The 14622-nt window shown below is 40.8% G+C and overlaps 1 protein-coding gene across 1 annotated transcript; it reads left to right on the top strand.

Annotated features, from left to right (window-relative positions):
• Positions 1–410: 410 nt before the first annotated feature.
• On the top strand, positions 411–10519 carry GZMK (granzyme K). The gene is made up of 5 exons (XM_047823627.1): positions 411–568; positions 930–1077; positions 7458–7608; positions 8387–8656; positions 10130–10519. The coding sequence occupies exons 1-5, from the start codon at positions 508–510 to the stop codon at positions 10301–10303; spliced, it is 804 nt and encodes a 267-aa protein (XP_047679583.1). The 5' UTR covers positions 411–507; the 3' UTR covers positions 10304–10519.
• The last annotated feature ends 4103 nt before the right edge of the window (positions 10520–14622 follow it).

The raw sequence follows: 14622 nt of genomic DNA, 5'->3' as shown, positions 1-14622 counted from the left end.
GTTTTCTCTGGATGGTGTTCAGGTTTCAACCAAGCCTTATTGCAATGCAATCATGCTCCGTGCAAAGTTCCATGTCTCTCTACGTAATACATCTATGTCCAAATGAAAAATGGTGAGAAACCAAATACGATAGGCACCATTTTCTGCCAGGAAAATAGTTAAGTACTGATTTAGAGCAATAAACACCTTGGGACTTTGCGACTTCATTAAGCTCTTGGATATTTATTATTCTTTCACCTTTTATAACACGAGTACTCAGATATCGAAGATGTTACAGGAAATGAGATCGTTATTGCATAACACATCAAAAAAGTGTTAACAGCTTGGATCCGATCTCCTCAAACAGATGTACACTTTCACACATAGGTGTGAAAAAACCTTACTCCTGGAACACTTGTGGTGAGACAGTTAAAACTTTCAAAATCAACACTCAGTCTTCAGAATCTTCTTTCCTTTGCCAGTGCAGTAAGGATATTTCACCTGCGCTTCTTAAATCAAGGCTTTGAAATGATGGAGTTTTACTTTTCTCTAATTTTCCTAACAGCTGGCGTTTCTATGACTCCAGAGTGTAAGTATCTCCTATACTTACCACATCTGAGCGTTAAATGAATTTCTAAGTGATTGTGTTGTTTCTTATAAATGAAATGATTTCTCACAACCGTGTCTATCCCTCTACACTGCACGATTAAATTCTTCTGTTGATTATATCATTGTTAAATTACATATGATTAAACCAATATATTATTAGATATTATTAAATGTGTTTTACAATTTTTTACCAGTGAAATTATAATAACTTTTAGGTGACTGTAGGGTTGTTGGGTTTTTTTCATCCTTGAAATGATATATTTACTGTCAAAAGAAGAATGACGTGAAACAATCTGCTCAGATCTCTCATGTTTATTGAATCTTTGGGTTTTCTTCTGTAGGTTTCAGCATGGAGATTATTGGAGGGAGAGAAGTGTCGCCACATTCCAGGCCATTCATGGCTTCCATCCAGTACAGCGGCCACCATGTCTGCGGTGGAGTGCTGATCCACCCACAGTGGGTGCTTTCCGCAGCCCACTGCCGCTCCCGGTGAGTCCCTGCTCTGGGCTTTCGCGTTCTACCTCGACTGGCCAAAAGAGAAGCTCCCCTGTCCCGGGAGACAATTTTGTTTTTGAGCATTCTAAATGTGATGAGCACAGAAATGCACATGTGATATCAAGGGGTATTCATGACAGTTCTGTTCATATATACATACATATTTTTTAGTTGAAGTAGAGTTGACATACAATATTAAAGGAGTTTCAGATGTACAACACAGTGATGCAAAAATTAAATATATTCTGAGAGGCTCAACACGATTAAGCGCATTACAATATTACTGACTCTGTTCCCTATGCTGTATTCATCATCCCCGTGACTTATGAATCCCCCTCACCCATTTTGTCCAGCTCCCCCTCCACTTCCCTCTGGCAACCACCAGTTGGTTCTCCACATCTCTGTGTCTGTTTCTCTCTTTGTTGTTGTTATTGTTTATTTGTTCACTGTTTTTGTTTCTGTTTTTTACATTCCACATGTAGGTGAAATCATAAGGTATTAGTCCTTCTCTGGCTTCTTTCTCCTAGCATAATACCCTCTAGGTCCATCCATGTTGTGCCATGTGAATGGCAAGATTCTGATCTACCCTTAGCTTCTGTGATCACTGACCAACTGGTGGAGTTCACTTAGCCTCTTGCACACCCAAGTTTTCTGCCCTGAGTTTTCCTTTTCAGGGAGAGCTGGGCCACCTTTCCCAGGCAAGCCGTTGGACAAATCCAAGTCCTCCGTGTAATGCCAGGGAAGGCAGCAACAGTAGTAGTTGGAGAGCGGCATTCCAGAACTTTTCAGACAACTTGAGTTTGCACCTTCCCTTTCCCGTTTTACAAAAGGGTAATAATAATAACAGTACCTACTTTGTGGGGTTTTGAGGATTAAATAGTATCTATTTAAATATTTTAGTATGCTGGGGCGCCTGGGTGGCTCAGTCAGTTAAACGACCGACTTCGGCTCAGGTCATGATCTCACGGTCCGTGAGTTCGAGCCCCGCGTCGGGCTCTGTGCTGTCAGTTGGAAGCTTGGAGCCTGCTTCGGATTCCGTGTCTCCCTCTCTCTCTGCCCCTCCCCCACTCACGCTCTGTCTCTCTCTATCAAAAAAATGAATAAACGTTAAAAAAAAATTTAAATATTTTGGTCTGCTTAGCACAGAGTAAGTACGAATAAATCGCAGCTGTTATTGTTATGTGTACAAGAAGCCTGCTTTGTTAAATGGATTTTCGGACCCCTTATGTTAACGCCTCTGCATCACCTTCCACCCCAGAGGCCTGAGGCCCACAGTTTGGGAATCACAGCTGGAAAGGGACAACAGACTTCCCAGTTAAAAACAGAAAAGGTATAGCTGATTTGCACAGGGAGAGAAAGAGTTGTTTTTTCTGGACTACTTAGAACAAAGCTTTTCCGAAGACAGATCATAACCTCTCATACTACATTTTGGTCTGTGATTCTCTTACGTCAGCTAAAAAAAAGTCCAACACTCTTCTTGGGGTGCTGTAACCTTTGCAAAAAGAAAAGCAATGGAAAACCAATTTGCTGTTTGCTGCTGTTTTGTTGACTTGTTTGGTTTGGGGAGAGGGTGTTTTTTGTTTGTTTTTTATTTGTTTTTGTTGTTGTTTGTATGTTTCTTCCTTATGTTTCTTGCCCACATAAGCCAAGAAGAGATGGGGACTTCTTTCCTGACGAACATTAGAGCGCTTCACTTAAGAATCTCTTGGCCACAATGGTTTGCTCTCCAGGCTACAGAACAACTGAATTGACTTGCCCCCCCCCCCCCGCTTTTAATAAGACTAGACACAAATTAGGAATTTTGAAGCCTGTGGAAAGTGAGGACTTCTGTTTTATTTCTAAATAACAAGCCACTGATTTCCAATTTAAAATGGCTACCTCATTCAAATGAGGGTTTGCTGTCATAGAAGTCACCCTTATGTCCCTATTCAGAGCATGTGTGCCCCCCAGGGACCAGCTAGGCAGAGGGTGACTACCAATAAATGTTCATCCAATTCAAAATATGCACATCTTCAAATATTCTTATGGTACACATTCAAGTGGACTCTAACCTACCCAGACACAGAGCTTGACTTATTATAAACGCTCAACAAAGGCCAGATAGAAGGAAGGAGAGAAATTGGAGGACTTTTTTTTTTTTCTAAGCCAAAAACACAGTGTGGGAAGTCCTTCACAAGCCATAAAGTGCTATCCAAAAAGTGAATAATAGTATTAATTTGAATTTAAAATTTTGTCAAATGAACTTAACTCAGTAGGAGTGGGTCCTCAAGCTGACAAATTGGGGAAAAGAGGTCTTGGAATTAAATTAAAAAAAAAAAAAAAAGACAGAAAGAAAGAAAAACCAACTCTTGCTAAATACCATTTTCAACGGCCAGAGTTTAAAGAACTCCAGAATATGTGGATCAGATTTCCTGTACAGGACACTTGGGTGTAAAAATGTAGGCGGATTGATGCTTAGAAAAATATTAAGCTTTATGAAATCCAAAATATTTATGAAATAGTTTAATGGTGGCTTCCCACAAATGTACTCCCAAGCATCCTGGGGGAATAGCTTACTAATTCCAGGCCCCTCTTTCAGCAAAACTGTGAAGGAGGCCAAATCTGGGGTGCCCCCATCTCACTAGCCGTTCCCCACTGTGTCTCTTGGCCCCTCCACTAGTTGCCATGCCAACCATAAAAGCAAACCAGTAAAAAGGCTTTTGCCTAATCTTATTTTCAGTCTTTCGGTTTATCAGAAGCAAAATTCTCACCGACTCTTGTCCACCGTCTTCCTGAATCCCCTCTTATGCCTTCCTTCACGGAGCACCCGTCCTCTCACCTGCTTGGGCTGTAATTAGATGACCGCCGCCCCCCTCCCCGTCCCCCCACCCGCCCCTTCCACATGGCCTCATCCCACCTCAGACAACTCCGGGCACCCAGAGTAAATGGTGAGGACTCAGACCCCAGACTCAAACCAGCTGAACTTCAGTCCCGCCTGCATTGCATCCTGGAGCCTCCCCTTAATGTCTGTGGGACTTTCTCAAGTTTGTTAATTTACCTGCGTCTCAGTCTTCTCATCTGAAAAGTGGGGATAATCGTAATACCTCCCTCACAGGACTGCTGTGAGGTTTAAATGAGGGGAAATATGTAAAACGCTTAGCACAAAACCTGACACACCACAATAACCTAGTAAATGACATATAATGTCATTACGTTATTATCTGTACTTTCCATGGTAGTCACTAAGGCACAAGTCCGATGATCCAGTCGTGTTGAGGATGGGACTGTAATAACCCCTCTCTGACAACCAGGTAATTCCCTCCTCTCTTAGACTAAAGAGACCTCCAGGAAATAAGGACCCTGTCTTTGTCCGCCCTGGAGGAGTGTCTAAGCAGAAACCTGGCTCAGTGCCAAGGCAAATGGCAGAGGAAACAAGAGTCTCGAAGGGGCTTGGCATGGGGCTTACAGAGGTGTCATGGAAAGAGCACTGGACTTGAAATCACGAAAGCTGGGTTTGAGTCCTGCTTTCCCTACTTATCATGTGTGCCACCTTTGGCCAAAGAACCCTTTTACCAGTGAGGACTATACAGCACATCAACTTGAGCAATACTGAGAAGGGTAGAAGGGTTATTTTTAGGCCCAATAGTGAGGGTGTTTCAGTAGAAGCCTGGATGTCAAGAAAAGACTGCAAACAATATTTTTGTTCCTGTTCTGCATGTAGTTCTGTTCCAGGTAAGTCCAGGGTGGGACTCAGAAAGCTGTATTTTGTTTTAAACCCTCCAAGGGCACTGGGTGACTCAGTCAGTTAAGTGTCCGTCTCTTGATTTTGGCTCAAGTCATGATCTCACGGTTTGAGCCCCGTGTCAAGCTCTGCATTGTCAGCATGGAACCTGCTTGGGATTCTCTCTCACTCTCTCTCACTCTCTCTGTCTTCCCTCTTCCTCTCTCTCTCTCTCTCTCTCTCTCTCTCTCAAAATAAATAAACTTTAAAAAATTAAAAAAATATAAACACACATCTCCATATGATTCTGAAGCAGGTGGTCCAAGAAAAACCCTACAACAAACAAATGAATGAAAAACGCCGGTATCATGACTTCTTTTCTGTGTGAATTCAGACGTGGGTTTAGCTAAGGAGGGGGAACCTAGAACTCAGGTAATTCCAGGTATTCTGTGGGAAGAAAAATTGACCTTTGTAGTATAGATTACAGATGAAGTGTACCCGGAAATGGGAAGTCAGAGAGCGTTCGTGGTCTGCTTGGGTTGTTTTTGATATTAACATGTCCCAGTGGAAATGAAAATAATCAAAACATTTCAAAGACATTAACTCATCAAGGAAATTGGTAAAAGATGAGGAAGATCAGAAAAATTTTCGGCATCCATCCCCTAATCAAAATTCATCTTCCACACCCTGCATTTGAAACTCACAGCCTTCCTTGTGTTAGTTATTTATGCATGTATCCATCTTTTCTGTTAAAGTAGTCCCGGGGCTTTGGTATCATTTTCTACCCTCCCCACCCCCACCCCCAAAGTTTGGATTTAATGAGTATGTTGAATTTGAGTTTGAATCAATCCTAGGAAATCTGATCCACATCCTTTGAGAAATTTCATCCCCATCCTGATTTTGCAATAGGAAAACTTTTCAACAAATAGAGCTGAAATTCCCCAAATAAACCAAAATAAACTCTTTTGGTAGAAACTGAACAGTGATCATTCCCAGCAGCCACAGTCCCACCATATCCAAAACTACCCTACCATAGTCATGAGCTTATTCTTCAAAGCTGAAACAACACTTTCTTCCTTTTCCTATATGTTTCTGTATTTTTAAAAAATTCTTATTAATCTTTATTAATCTGTAGGTATGGGAATGTGTGGTTTTTTTATTTTTAATTAAAGTATAGTTGACATGCAATGTTATATTAGTTTCAGATGTATAACATAGAGATTCGACAATTACGTGCACAATGGAATGGTCACTATAAGTGTAATTACCATCTGTTACCAAAGGTATTACAATATTTTTGACTATATTCCCTATGCTGTACTTTTCATCCCCTTGAGTTATTTTATAACTGAAAGTTTGTACCTCTTAATTCCTTTCACCTATTTTGCCCAACCCCCCCCCCACTTCTCCCCTCTGACAACCACCAGTTTGTTCTCTGTATCTATGAATCTGTTTCTGTTTGTTTGTTCGTGTGTTTTGTTTTTTAGATTCCACATATAAGCAAAAACCATTTGTCTTTCTCCGTCTGACTCATGTGGGTATGGATGTTTTTATTGTAATCTGTCTTGATCCCTTTGTCAAGTGACAATGAAATAGTTGTATGTAAACAAATGTCCTTTCATAACCTTCCTTCCTTCCTAAAGGATTTGAAGTGGCTTCCTAAAGGCACACGTTAAAATGGGATTTTTTTACAGTATGCCAAAAGCCCCAAGGTTTTGTCAAGATCTTAAAAAAAAATTGTTTCTATTGTCATAACTAGATGTAAATGTAATTTTGTCCAATATGCAGTAAATCAAATCAATTGTGGCACTATTGAAACAATGGTACTAGAATTGTGTGTGACCAGGGGTAAAACAAAACAAAACAAAACTATTGTTTCTTTATCTGACTCACCTGTTTATATCTTCTAAATCTCCAGAATGGAATTTTCGATGTCTACCAACCCTACAGTGTCTTTATTTCGAATTAGCAATTATTTTTCACCTTGAGGAACATTTTCCTTTCTTGTCCAAATACCCTTTCTAATTGAAGGGACAGAACATAGCTTATCTGACAGCCATGCAATGGATCTTATTCTCCAAATGGCCCTGAGATGAGGTCTAGATATACAAGATTAGCAAATGCAGAGTTGAGTTTTTACCTTTTAGTTATTAAAACACTTAACGTTGGGAAGATGAGAAAGTTCTGGAGATTGATGGCAGTGAGACATGAACAACAATGTAAGTGTATTTAATGCTACAGAACGGTACCCTTCAAAATGGTTTAAAGTTTATGTTTATGTATATTTTACCTTAATTAAAACAATTAACATTGGTGGATATAAATTTCAACCCACAACTCAAGAAATAGAATGTATTTCTACATAAATTAACATAATTTTGTTGTAAACTTGATCTCAGTCAGTTAGAACTTCATTCCTTTTCCCCACAGTAGGGTATAAGTTCTGATATCCTTTTCCAATACTATGGAATTTTGAATTGGGGTGAGTCTGAGAGCAGACCTTTGGCCTTTGATATTGTCCATTCATTCTTGGGTCCACAAAGACCTCTGTCACTCCACCTAATCCTAGATGTGTTACCTTGGAGACGGTCCTTGTTCCTTGTCCACCATTTTTACCCCCCATTGGGGTATTTGGTACTTATTCTGTTCCTTCTATTCTCTGCTTTTTTTTTAGGAATCACAAAGGCCAGCTTTTCAAAGTGATTTTAGGAGCACACTCTCTCTCAAAGAATGAGGCCTCCAAACAAATGTTTGATATTAAAAAATTCATACCATTCTCAAAACTTACATCATATCGTAAATCAAATGATATTATGCTAATTCAGGTATGTAGTATTGCCTTCCTTCAATGTCTCCAGCATTCTTATATAGCATAGCATATTTCAGTTGTTAAGTTGTCAATCAAAAGCATCTTGTTAGCATCATCCCCACGTCTGAGGTAACTGTGACATATTCTATAAAGGCCCATTCTACTCTATATACAGCCTTAAAAGAAACGAGAATTGATCACAAACGCATGAGGGCTGTGTTTATACAAGGAAAAGCAGTCATGATGCTCACACATGTGGGAAGGGAACATCCCAGCAAGCCCAAGGATCCCCACTGAAAGCTTTTTTCCCAAATGCTTTTATCATTAGCAAATGAAAAATACAAGCCCTTTATACAACTGAGCCAACCAAGTGAATTCAGGGACACGGAAGTGAGTTATATCTTAGTCTAGACCATACTTAGTCTAGTCCAAACTCAGTCTAGACCATACTCAAGGGTCTTATCCAGCGGAAACAGCCCAGCCCTCAAAGTCATGACCTATGGATGTTATTCCACAGAAACCCATCCAATGCAGAGCAAAGGCCAGTTTGCTTAAGACTGAGCAAAAATTCCTGCTCTGTGTAAGCTCCCTCCCCAAGCCTCAATGAGCTCTACGGGGAATGGGGAGCATTTCAGAAAAGCAACAGCCACAGATACAGCTGCAGGCTACCACCAAAGTAGATTCGAGAAGAGGGATGCCTTCCTAGACCAAAGGGACCACACATACATCGCTTAGGCTAATAGCAGAATACTACTGGGAACGAATGATTATTTATTCTCTTTTCAATCTGTCAGCTTCACACGGCTGCAACACTCAACCAACATGTTCAGCTGCTGCACCCAAGCTCCAAAAATGATATTAGAGCTGGAACAAAATGCCAGGTTACTGGCTGGGGAGCCACCGACCCAGAATTTTTAAGGATCTCTGATACCCTGCGTGAAGTCACCGTTACTGTCATAAGTCGAAAACTTTGCAACAGCCCAAGTTATTACAACCACAGCCCTGTTATAACTAAAGGCATGATATGTGCAGGAGATGACAGAGGCCACAAAGATTCCTGCCAGGTAAGAGACTATCAGGCAAACAGGCATCTCAGAATGCTGTGTTGTGTGCAAAGGCTCCATTCGCTCCCCAGCCCAGAGGGGAGGTAAGGAGAACACAAAATCACAACTCCAGAAAGTTCCTCTCCATTTCTCCACTGAGTTCTCTGTTCTTTCTCATCCTCCCATGTGAATGAGTCATAAGAACTTCCCCCAGACATAAGCACCCTCCAAATATTTGTTAATCAGGGGGTGCCTGGGTGGTTCAGTCGATTAAGTGTCTAACTCTTGACCTCAGCTCAGGTCATCTTGATCTCAGGGTTGTGAGTTCAAGCCCCACACTGGGCTCCACACTGAGTGGGAAGCCTACTTAAGAAAGAAAGAATAAATAAATAAATAAATAAATGCATACATACATACATAATACATACATACATACATGCATAAATACATACATAAATACATAAATTTGTTAATCAGGATAACAGACTGCATCTGAAATATATAGTATGTGTTTCTTCAATAATGTTGATAAATTGACTAAAAGAAACCATAGTTATACTTTTCAGAATCTTTGGTTTCCTGAGGCAGTAAAAAAAAAAAAAAAAAAAAAAAAAAACACAGGTATTCGTCTTTACAAGTGACAAATGGTGCAGATGAATTTCTGATCTTTAAGACATTAGAATGCACTATTCGCATCATGCTGTATTAAGCATTATCAAGGGGAGGGTATAATGATTTCAGAGACCACGTGTATCTGAAGTGCCCCAACACTGTCACCCCCCTACAACTCTATTGTCATGGCTGACTAGAGCACAACATGCTGTAATTTGCAATGTGAGTGGCAGCAGAGGCAAAGGTCGCTTTCCAGACTTGAAAGCCCCCTCTTATCATTCTGTCACTTTCCTTGACAGATCTTAGTTACATGTTGAACCGAGTCCTCTGGAATCAGTTCATTGAGCAAGTCTTCGCGAAGTGTTGTGTACACGTAGGACATGACGTTCAATTACGCGAGAATGCAAAAAGGGAAAAAAGTAAGATAGAGTCCCTGCCACCAATATATTTGCTACAATATATTTCTCTTTTCTGCCTGTTCCTATAGCAACTTGATTTCAGATCCAGGAGCACCAACATGAAATTTACAGTTTGAAACATTTCTCTCATTTCAGTGGGTTATTTTAAACTTTGCACTTACTCATTCCTTAAGGATTAAAGTTCTATAGTCACGGATTACCAAAGGTTGTTTTTACATGTAGTCCTAGACAGAGACGTGGGCAGAGAGAGAGACAGACAGACAGACAGGCAGACAGATGGACAGAATCATTGTCCTGGCCAGAAACGGAGACAACCCACACTGAGAAAGGGGCTGTATCGGCCCTCTTTCGGGATACGACGAAACCAAGGGCCCGTGTAATAATCCTTTGAATAATCAACAATTGGTGGTAGAAAAAGTTCAACAGCTTCTTACCAAGTATCTATCTATTTTCTTCTTTCCAGGGTGACTCAGGTGGCCCCTTGGTTTGCAAAGGTGCCTTCCATGCTTTAGTCTCTGGAGGTCATCAATGTGGCCATCCCAAGAAGCCTGGAATCTACACCCTAATAACCCAGAAATACCAGGCTTGGATTAAAAGCAAGCTTGCCCCATCTCATGCAAACTACCATCAAGAGTGATTTTCTTGGATCCACCAGCTGGCTTGTTGTGTTTTCATAAGATGTTCTAGAGGCCACTTTGTCTTCATATGTAGTTGGATGTCGTTTAAGTGGAACTCAGGGACCACTCCTGCCCCCTTAGGACTGATTTTGTCAAGGAATCAAGTTCTTTTCCACATCTATAACTGCTGTATTTTTACTATGCTGATTTCATTCTGAATAAAAGTTAGAAGACTATGGCGTTTTCTTTTTATGGAAATGAGGTCCGGCAAACGATATACCCCCGACTCCACTCACACTCTCACAAAGGGCAAAAAGTGATTAAGCAAGGCCTTAGCCAGGCTCCACCTTCAGCCAGGTTTATGCTGTGATTTCTGCCGTGGATTTTATCCTAAACTGCATTTTTTTTTTAATTTTTAATTTTTTTTTAATTTTTTATTTTTTTTAACGTTTTATTTTTAGGACAGGGAGAGACAGAGCATGAACAGGGGAGGGTCAGAGAGAGGGAGACACAGAATCTGAAACAGGCTCCAGGTTCTGAGCTGTCAGCACAGAGCCTGACGCGGGGCTCGAACTCACGGACCCGCGAGATCATGACCTGAGGCGAAGTCGGCTGCTTAACCGACTGAGCTACCCAGGCACCCCCTAAACTGCATTTTTAAAATAAGCACCAGTGGGACGCCTGTGTGGCTCAGTCGGTTAAGCATCCGACTCTTGATTTTGGCTCAGGTCATGGTCTCGTGGTTTGTGGGCTTGAACCCCACCTCAGGCTCGGTGCTGACAGCATGGAGCCTGTTTGGTATTCTATCTTTCTCAAAATAGACAAGTAAACTTAAAATAAAATAAAATAAAATAAAATAAAATAAAATAAAATAAGAAACAGTAAGTGCAAACACTACAACTCAAGTTAAGAAAGAATCATCAAGGTCTATAAATAGTATTATTTACTGATGTCACTTTGTTCCAAAGAGGGTTTAAGGCAATGTATAAAAATACCTTCAGTAAAACAAAATATGAAAATAAAAATATTTTTCCTGAAAAAATTAAAAGTAGAAATGTTATGTGATCCAGAAGTTCCACTTCTGGGTATTTACCTGAATAAAAGGAAAACACTAACTTGAGAGGAAATATCTGCATTGAAGCATCATTTATAATGACCAAGATACGGAAAAAAGTTGAGTGTTCATTGATGGAAGAACAGATAAAGAAATTATATATATATATATATATATATATATATATATACACACACACACACACACATATATATGTGTATACACACACATATATATATATATATAATTTCTTTATCTGTTCTGTATGTGTGTATATATATATATATATATAATATTCAGCCATAAAAAAGAATGAAATTTTTCCATTTGTGACAACATGGATGGGCCTTGAGGACATTATGCTAAGTGAAATAAGTCAGACAAAGACAAATACTATATGATCTCTCTTCTAGGCAGAATCTTCTCGCTTATAGATATAGGGAACAGATTGGAGATTGTCAGAGGTGGGGAGTTGGGGGGGGAGGAGAAATGGGTGAAGGGGGTAAAAAGGTAAAAAAAGAATTTTTTAAATTATAAACAAAGAAATAATTTGGTAAAGAAACCGAGGCAAACGGGAAATGAGAGCTTTGAAGAATGATGAAGACAGGGGTGTTAATACCCAAAGGGCCACAAGTTTCTTCCCACACTGTTGCTCGAAGGAGCCATATTTGCCTTGATGCTTCACATCAGTCGATGCAAAAAGAGGAACACAATCAGTTATATGAATTACGATATCCAGGAAATAAAAATAAACTTATCTGCCCAGAAGTAGGACCACTGGGGCTGGCACAGAGCCTGGAGAGAACTTGGGGTGATCTGTGTCGAAGGACCTTATGTCAGCGTTCCTGTATCCTTCTCGGCTGCATCAGATCCCTTGTGAAGATACTTTTGTAACACACATTGCCCCAATCCCTCGCTCAGAAATTCAGATTTAATAGGCTTGAGGTGGGCCTGAAGGTCTGCACTGTTGAAAAGCAATTCAATTGATTCTGATAAAAGAGCAATTCTGAAAGCCACTGATAAAGCCACCCTTAAAAACATCTAATAGAAAAGGACAGTAAGGGGGCGCCTGGGTGGCGCAGTCGGTTAAGCGTCCGACTTCAGCCAGGTCACGATCTCGCGGTCCGTGAGTTCGAGCCCCGCATCGGGCTCTGGGCTGATGGCTCAGAGCCTGGAGCCTGTTTCCGATTCTGTGTCTCCCTCTCTCTCTGCCCCTCCCTCGTTCATGCTCTGTTTCTCTCTGTCCCAAAAATAAATAAACGTTGAAAAAAAAAAAAAAAAAGAAAAGGACAGTAAGTGTCTTAGGATTGTTTTTTATGAATCCTACAGTGTGAACTGCGAACTGAAGACCAGAGTGCAACTCAGTAAGGGCACCCAAGGGTCTCACTGTCCTTGACCGTGACTGTCCCCTGATTCGTGATTAGAGTTCTGACAATATCTAATTTGGTGGTGGAGGATGGGGGGAGTCATTCAGGCTTCTCCATCAACAGTCAGAAACCAAAGAGTCAATCTCAGCCTCCATATTTCATTTGGGTTCCGGAGAATAAATAGTGCTCATTTCTAGGTGCCACCATTGCATTTTCTTACATTCACATAAAGGTGGATGCTTTTATTTGTTTTTTTTGTTTTTGTTGTCATGGTTCTTAGAAATCAGTCACCAAGATTACTCTACAAGAAATACTCAGACGAGCAGATGCACTGGGTTAAAAAGGAACCTAATTAAAATTATAGCACCACTTTGAAAGTAAGTAGTAAACAGGTTGTTTCGGTATTCCATTTTGTGTCATTTTGATTCATTAACAATATACTGATTTTGACCATAAATCCCAGACTATATTTCCTAAGAGAAGAAAGAGGGGAAATTGAGACTCTGGAGTCACCATTAGGGGCACCTGGGTGGCTCAGTCATTTGAGCATCCGTCTTTTGATTTTGGCCCAGGTCATGGTCTCACAGCTGATGAGACAGAGCCCCACATCCGGCTCTGCACTGACAGCAAGGAGACTGATTGCGATTCTCTCTCTCCCTCTCTGCTCCTCCCCCTGCTGTCTCTCTCTCTCTCAAAATAAATAAATAAATAAGCTTTTTTTAGAAGGTATTATACATTTCATCTAAATTCCAAATCTATGGAATATACAGTTGCTAGTCTCTTTAATCTAGCCAAAGGACTACTGAGATGCCCTCTGATTACAGTTGGTGAGTATCCTGAAAACTTTCACTAAAACCTGAGACTTGTTTTGATTTTAGACTCCATGCTGTTCCCATCCAATAGTCAAACCAGATAAGACCGCCAGAGAGGAAGCTTCTGTCAACAGCTATGGTACATCTGGTGACTCTTTGACTGGAAGATCAACAGTTTATTTTGACGAGTACTGATGATGGAGCCCACAATTGAAAAGTATCCCTCATCCTCCCAGGGAAGTAGTATTTTATGAAACATACCAAAATCTTCCCAAACTAGACTAAAAGTATATAGTGTTTTAGTTTGGGGGGCGCCTGGGTGGCTCAGTCGGTAAACCTCCGACTTCCGCTCAGGTCATGATCTCTCAGTTCGTGAGTTCGAGCCCCACGTCGGGCTCTGTGCTGACAGCTCAGAGCCTGGAGCCTGTTTCCGATTCTGTGTCTCCCTCTCTCTCTGCTCCTTCCCCCACTCACACGCTGTCTCTCTCTCTCAAAAATAAATACAAGCATTAAAAAAAATTATAGTGTTTTAGTTTGGGTAATTTCATCTTTGAGAGATTAGTTGAGTCCCTCTATGGCCTCTAACAAAAGCTGAGAGCCAAAAGGAGGTAAATACCTAGATTTTAAAAACTGCTCAAAGACTGTAGGGGAACGTGCTTGGCTGCTGTCATTCTAAATGATCCCACTGTTTCCCTTCTTTGCGACTGTGGACGGATCACATTTGCCTTCTCCACAGATACTGAAAAGAGCTTCATGCTTCACTTTACGTCCAACCATTTTTAACACAACGTGACAGCCCTAAAAGCAATTAGGACCAATATAATGCAAGAACTAAACGGATACGCATTCAGGTGAGTGACTAAACCAGTCCAGAACCAGGTAGCAGAATGAGTCCTACCGTCTGACCCTCTGCACGTAATAAATCTCCACTTACCCTGAAATGATAGGAAGAGAAGTGTTTCAAACTTGATTACTTCAGAAAGGTGTCTCATTAAAGGAGAGCTGTTCTCAGTCTGCCAGACACTCTCTTCCTCTTGATTAAGCTCTCTGTTTGGGACAGGGAACACATGTGATGGAGAAAGGAGATAGCTCCACCTGTCTTAGGG

Source organism: Prionailurus viverrinus, chromosome A1 (genome assembly GCF_022837055.1).
Source record: "Prionailurus viverrinus isolate Anna chromosome A1, UM_Priviv_1.0, whole genome shotgun sequence".
NCBI lineage: Eukaryota > Metazoa > Chordata > Mammalia > Carnivora > Felidae > Prionailurus > Prionailurus viverrinus.
This window is presented reverse-complemented; position numbering and strand designations above follow the sequence as displayed.